Genomic DNA, 7,196 nt, shown 5'->3' with positions numbered 1-7,196 from the left:
TAATCAGCATTTTGAATTCTTATACTAATGTAATAAGTGTCACTGCTAAAGAAGATTGAAACAGGCACAAATTCTAGCTTTATTTTCCTAATGTTGTAGAAATTTTGCTAAAGGACACCCTTACTACTTTTCCTTCTTTCCTGTCACATATACGGCAATGTTTAAACAAATTCTCCAATAATGAGGTCAGAGTACATAAAGGATATGCAGACCTTATGTGGATGTGGTAAATATTCCAGTAAGTCTTTGCCGAGCAGCAGCAGTAGTCCTCATGTGTCCCCCCAAAGATGCTAAAAGCAGGTTTATTAATAAACAGTGTTACTTTTTAAAAATGTCATAAGGCAGCTAGTAACCTTCTTGTGTATTTGACCAAAACCATTTTATTTTTCTGATGATTTTTGCGACGGGAGACCACAAACTCAACAGGAAGGTGTTTACTATGGAAGCTAGTTTCTGCAACAGAAAAAAAAAAAAGAAATCACCATCAATAAATCAAAATCTCAAACAACAAATTCAAAAAACAGCTTGAATTTCTTACTGCAGCCACAGGAGTCGCCCCCTGCTGGCCATTAGAAAGAACAGAAGCTACATCCGTGCCTTTACGGCCTATGGTTTTAAGGTGTGGCTACATAAATTCTGCTTGGTTCGGGTTAAAACACATTCATTCAGATCAGTAACCATGTATGTTTGCGAGACACCAGCAGATTGTCGGCAGCTTTGATTAGACTTCATGAGAGTGAGAACAGGGTGGGACTTTTTTGTTCCATTTAAAATGGAGCTATTCTGCATTCGCTTAATTGTTGTACTATATCTCCTGTTCCAGTGGTGACTGTTCATATTAAATATAACCAATGTTTCAGATAATGAGGTCAGTGTTTGTACAGGTAATCCCTCTGAGACAAAAGCTTGGCCATGTCTAGACTGCTATTAAAACTCAGCCCTATAATGAGGATAACCCTAATTTGGAAATCTTAGAAACTTTGTTTCACACAGGTGAAAAAACAAGCAAAAGCTTGATCTGACTGAGAAACCGAGGATTGACAAGACATTAGCCAATGAGAATTGAGATTAAATTGGATACATTCATCAGGAAGGCTTATTGAGTTTATAGCAAATGAGCTGAAGCCTGTTTCTCCATTACACTTCTTCGGCCAAAGGAATTGCCCTGTGCTGGCCACTAAAACAAAGAGTTGGGATAAGACAGTGCACTGAGTTCATTTTTCTTTGTACAGATCAGGCAGCAACAGTAAGCACAGAACAGAAGCCCCACCTACCTCAAATTTTGTGATTAAGAAGGGCAACCAATCAGAAGAAAGTTGGCTTAAATAGTGAGGGAATGGATTTCTGGGCCCTACATGAGGCAAACTGCGGTTGAAATGAGCAGAATGGTCTTTATGGTTTGAATTATATTACAGCTTAGTATTTCACAGAGCTTCCACTTGGATAAAGTGAGTATGGAGTTCCCTGGTGGTCCAGATGTCCTCGCTTGGTCCGATGGCAGACTCGTAACTCAGGACTCTCACACTGAAGCCCTTGTGATAACATGTTATTTCATATTCAGTCCTTTTCTTTATCTGTCATAAAATTTGTATTCAGGGCCATCGTTCGCAGATTTTACAAAAAAAGAAAAAAGAAAAAACATGCCTGAGCTGTCCTCGTTAGACAAATATGCCTCGCATGCGTCTTATGTTGAATCTGTAGCTCCTCCATCAAGCCTTTATTTTTGCAGATATTCATGTTTTTATACTAAAGGAAACCTTTTCTGTGTCAGGGCTGCAGACCCTCTGGGGCGCGCTCCTCTTTGCAAACAGCTACCTCCTCTGGAAGAAAAGATGAGAGTCTACGTGTGTGTGTGTGTGTGTGTGTATGTGTGTGTGCGTGTGTGTGTGTGTGTCACACTCTGCATTCATCATTCACAGAGAACATTACAAGCAGCCGTCCCTCAGCATGGTCCTGGGCTCATCCAGGAGGAGCTTTCTGAGCCTTCTGCCGTGAGAATAAATATCTGGTTGCACTCGGCGGGCTGTGTGGAAGCGTCGTCGCACCTCAGAGGGGGAATTTGGAAAGAGTAACAAAACACTAATCACACAGGGCAGAAAACTAGTGCTGCACTGGCCTCTACAGGTTCAACACAGGTTATTGCACTCACATGGCAAGCTTTTGAACCTATAATTAATCTGTAGGGGCCCCTGCGAGGCTGGTTTCCTGCACAATGTGCTCAGCGCGCGCTCATACGTGAGCAGTGTGGGTTTTCTCTCTTTTCACTGCTTTTTGAATTGGGCCATGTTTGAGCAGATTCTAGAGGTCCAAACAATCAGGGAGGCCGATTTTTGTTATGTTCTGATTTTGTCCAAGAGCGTCAAGGGTTTTTCAAAAGCTAAATTTAATCCACCCCTGTTTACTGTGATAGGTTCAGCAAGCGATCAATCCACCAACCAGTACCAAAGCATACTTCTCTTTAAGCCTCAGTGCACAATCAGTCTCAAATTTCCACTAGAAAGAGCAGCAGACACGACGAAGCGCTGGCTGTCTAATTACAGAAAGATGCTGGTGTTTTTTGACAGGACTCCTGTGCAGCTGGGAGAGTTTGTGGAGCCACCATCTAGTGGCCATCAAGTATTTCTGCGCCAGTTTTCAGCTGCACTGCTTTCTGCTTATATGCTTTTACTGCATCCATAAAATGGAAATTCTTGTGCAGGACAAGCTTGAGTCAGACATGAAATAGTGCGTGATTACTGCAGAAGCCTGTGTTGTGCTCTTTTGTCTGCCTACTCATAATGACTAAACCCAACTGTGCGCTTTCAGTTTGCAACACAAACGCACTGCAGATCTTCTTCCAGTCCCTGCGGGCCACAAATATCTAACAGTCTTATTATTATTGCCTGTGAAAACTCCTGCCTTCATTTAACTGTGTGCAAAACGAAATATTCCTGCAGTTGACCACAGCTTGATTTCTGCCCAACGAGTCAGAGAAACCAGGCTATACTGATATCAGTCAGATATCTGTATATTCTGACTGATATCGTAACAGGAGACTGACAAAGACTCAAAATGCAAATTTCCACATTTTTGTGGAACAAGTGGAGACTTATATAACAATAAAAAAAGGTTCATCACTAATTTCTGCCTCCACCCAACAGTCTAGAGAGAACAGCATCCCTACCTGGATAATCTAAACAACTCAACAGTCTTCAAGCTGAAAAATGAAGCAGAAAAAGCTGCAGTTCCTCTGCTGTCCACACTACCAAGTTAAAAAGTCTAATTTTACAGCAGAAGAAAAGGTTTTGGTCTCTATGAATAGTTTGAACAGGGTTGACTTAATAATTTACTCATTTGGATGCTAGCTGTCTGCTTGGATTCATCCCAGCCAGTTGGAGTGCCTGAGCTGGACCATGTTTGTGCTTTTAGAGATTTTTTATGGAATTAATGCGGTTAATTGCATGGATGAACTGATAGCAAAATTAACCATGCGGTTAATTTTGCTATCAGTTCATCCACTAATTAGCAGGTATCTGTTTTTGTAAATTTCACATTTACAATAAGCTGTCTAGCATTAGCTGGTAACTTAGACCTCCATCCAAATATGGTCACTTCTGGCTCCAGAAAACAAAGCGGATGATGTCACAGTGCATATGTCCATCTTTTATGTTCAGTCTATGGGAATATTTCTTTGATTTAAAAGAAAGTAATGAAAGCATGGTGTTTTATGGTTTTATGAAGACTATAATTACTTATCATTATTCATCGGGGATGGATGTTTGTGAATCAACTGAATGAAGCAGGCTTTCCTGCTTCATTTTTTCTGAATATGCAGAATTTGCATCTGTTGTGTTAAAAAGACAAACTGAGCATTTCCTCATCAGTGAAACCCGCAACCCCATATATATTTATATATATTTCATATGTATAAATATGTATGAAAGCACAATTTTGTTGTCATTTTTCTGTGACAGATTTGACCTACCCGTATTTTTGCTTTTATAATTGTACCCTTTTTCTTTTCTCCCCCCCCCATTTTCCATTATAATGAAGTTAACATACTTTATATTTATTTCTTCAGCTACTTGATCGAGACGTCAAAATAAAAAAGTTTCTTTACTTTTAAACCTGTGTGGAAGTCTTTCACTCAGAGACTGGCTGGTTTTCGGAGTTGCAGCTACAGGCAGCCGAAATGAGGACATTCCTGTTAGACAGCCTGGGTGGAATTTGAATAGTACAGAGGAACCGCCTGAAGCTGATTGGTCGAGGGCGACATATTTCCAGAGCTCCTGCTTGTCACTCAGCAGAACCCAGGCGGCTGATTGGCTCCCCCAGAAGTGGGCGGGCGCTGTTTCTAGGCTATATATACATTCTGGTTTCAGGGCATCTGCAAATGATTGCTGGCTTTCAGAGGGAGGCGGATCTTTGTGTCCAATGTGTCTCCACAGAGCTCACTTGAACCTTTCTCCTCGAACCAAACGAGCCCCGCTGAGATAGCTGAGAGCCGCTTTCTCTCTCCCGGAGAGGAGCTGGAGGCGGACCGGGGGAACTGAGCAATGATCAGCACCATGGAGTGCGCCGTGGACGCGCAGAGCCTGATCTCCATTTCCTTAATGAAGATCCACAACTCCAGGACGCAGAGAGGAGGAATCAAGCTGCACAAAAACCTGCTGGTCTCCTACGTGCTGAGGAACGCCAGGCAGGTCTACATCAAGGAGAAGTACGCGGAGATCTACAGGATGCAGCAGTACGAGGAGGTGATGACTGTCTGCAACGAGATCCAGGAACTCAACCCGCTGGATCTGGAGGCGGAGGACGCGGAGGACGAGGAGCAGGCGCGGGCTGCTTGCTGCGCAGAGGAGGCGAGCGCGTGCGGCTCTCCGTGCCACAGAGGCGCGGCGCATTGCCGGGCGGCGGGCACTGTGGCCGGCTGCTCCCTTCTGGAGGACGGCTGCAAAGAGCCGGAGCCCTCCTATTACCGCAGCTGCTGTATGGAAGCGCCCCCCGCTCCGCTCTGCGAGCAGTGTCCCGCAAATAGCAGCGCGCACTGCAACAAGACCACGGTGCTGGACCTGGACACGCATGTGGTGACCACGGTGGAGAACGGCTACCTCCACCAGGACTGCTGCTGCGACGCGCTCCAGTGCGGCCAGAGCGCGCAGTCCCCGGCCAAGAAGCGAAAGGTGGAGTTCGGCTGCTGCGCGTCGGACGCGGAGGAAGCGCATGACTTCACGGCGGCTCGCAAACGGGCCAAACGCGAGGACTGCTCCTACTCCGCCCCGGACTATACGGACACTTCCAACATCTCCAACCTGATCTCCATCTTCGGCTCGGGGTTTTCGGGGCTGCTGAGCAGGCAGGCGGACTTGGAGCAGATCTGTAGCAAACAAGCCCTAGCCAGCCTCGGAGCGTGGACCCGAGCCATCGTCGCGTTTTGAATGGAACACTTTTTGTTTTGGGGAGGGGAGAGCGGGTTCAGCTGGAGCGGGACTGTGTGATGCGTTCAGCTCCTGTGTGGTGATGAGGGGGTGGAGGTGGTGGGGGGGATCACTTTGCTTCAAACTTTAAACGTTCTGAGGTCCCAGAAAGTTTACAGAATCGCAACATTCTAGCAGAAAGCGAGAGAAACGGTGCAGAAATGTGGACGTTTTTGCACCTTCAGTAACATGGCATGGTCACAGGAGCGGGGAAACTTATCATGACACACAAGTGTTCTCAGAACATCACAAAGGTCTTTGCAGGGTTGCAGAGAACAGGGAGTTTATGGGGACCTGGTAAATATAGTGGTAAACAGGGGGTCAGTTTTAGCTCTTGTATTCACAGCGATGCTGCTAAAAGCAAGTTTCGTAACTACAGCTGTCACTTTTTCCCTAACAGTTTAGCAAATTTAGCCTCTTATTTTGTGGAGACTAGGTTACAGAAATTTGGGCCCTTATGGGGACATTTAGGGGTCAGCTTGTACTCCCTTTTCTTCACAATTGGGCAAAGAAAGTTTCCAGTTTTAAGTCAGTGTGTTCCAGCTGCCCCTTCCTGCCCACCTTTTCCAGTGTCAGCCATAATAAAATCCCATGTGCTAAATAAACCAACAACTCCAACTGAATTGTACCTCAAAGCACACTTGTGTCTTACAAATCAATAACAATGCTTCTAATTGGAGGAAATGGAGGCGTTCCAGCTGAGCCCGCTCTCCCCCTACAGTGTCTAAATCGACTTTATTTTTGCAAGGAAAAAAAGAAAAAGAAGAAAAGCTATTTATTAAATGAGAAATTTAATGATAATAGTTTTTTTGACAGGGAGAGGCGGGAGAGTTGTTGGTGTCATGTGCAGGCTTTTCATAAAATCTGACAGAAATGGATCCGTTGCCTTAAATCCAATGCACACTACTGCTAGCTATTGTCATAAACAGAAAGTCCATTATTGGAAGTGACTGAATGTGTCTGCCGTCCTCTCCCGTCCTGAAACTCTCAAACTGATCTTGCACACTCCCAACAGCTTTGTCGTCCTGTGAAGCACCACGTTCGAGAACTCACTCCCCAGAAAACACTCTTGAAGGTACACGGACTCTGAAGCAGCTCATATCGCTTGATGGAGTGCCAACACTTTATTCCACGTGGTCGTCTCTGCACCTCCGCTCCCACCTCCCTTCCAGCGTGTGATAGTAAACAGTCCGGCTCATTTCTGACAGTCTGACATTGTTTTCTTAATCATGGTTGTTGCTCAAAGCCTTTCACAGCAATTCATGATTCCAGCTTTGGTTTTGTGAGTTTCACTTTGTACAAAAATACACAAAACGTACATAAATAAAAGAGAATGATTGATTTTTAGTCCTTTTGTTTTAAAAAGGCAAGCTCATGTTTTTAGCCATAACCTGAGAATCCATGCGTTAGCTTTATGAGCACTATGTGTACCAAAATAAAGAGAGTATTCAGCCATTCTCTACATATTTTGTTGTTATTCTTGTATTTTTGTGCTTAATAAATTGTATATCACCGGGTAAAACTGTTCAAGAAAATATTTGTTAAAATTTATAATCTTAATAAAAAATGAAAATCTTAAAGCTTGTGTTTGACTGCCATGTGAGGTGCTGGGATGCAGCCTGATAATCATGCACACCACACAGACTCACTACATTATTAATAACACACTTTGATGCACAGGCGTTAAAGTTGTGCTGCGCTGAAAGCCGCCGTTTGCCATCAGAGGGGCTTTCCAGCACT

At 44.2% G+C, this 7,196-nt stretch overlaps 1 protein-coding gene across 1 annotated transcript; it reads left to right on the top strand.

The window, feature by feature from the left end:
- Positions 1-4,372: 4,372 nt before the first annotated feature.
- On the top strand, positions 4,373-6,851 carry ier5l (immediate early response 5-like). The gene has a single exon (XM_005470536.4). It carries the CDS (start codon positions 4,536-4,538, stop codon positions 5,415-5,417), a length of 882 nt encoding a protein of 293 aa, XP_005470593.1. The 5' UTR covers positions 4,373-4,535; the 3' UTR covers positions 5,418-6,851.
- Positions 6,852-7,196: the final 345 nt, after the last annotated feature.

Source organism: Oreochromis niloticus, linkage group LG7, assembly GCF_001858045.2.
Source record: "Oreochromis niloticus isolate F11D_XX linkage group LG7, O_niloticus_UMD_NMBU, whole genome shotgun sequence".
In the NCBI taxonomy this organism is placed as follows: Eukaryota; Metazoa; Chordata; class Actinopteri; order Cichliformes; family Cichlidae; genus Oreochromis; species Oreochromis niloticus.
The sequence above is the reverse complement of the archived record's forward strand: the minus strand, read 5'-3'. Positions and strand labels throughout refer to the sequence as shown.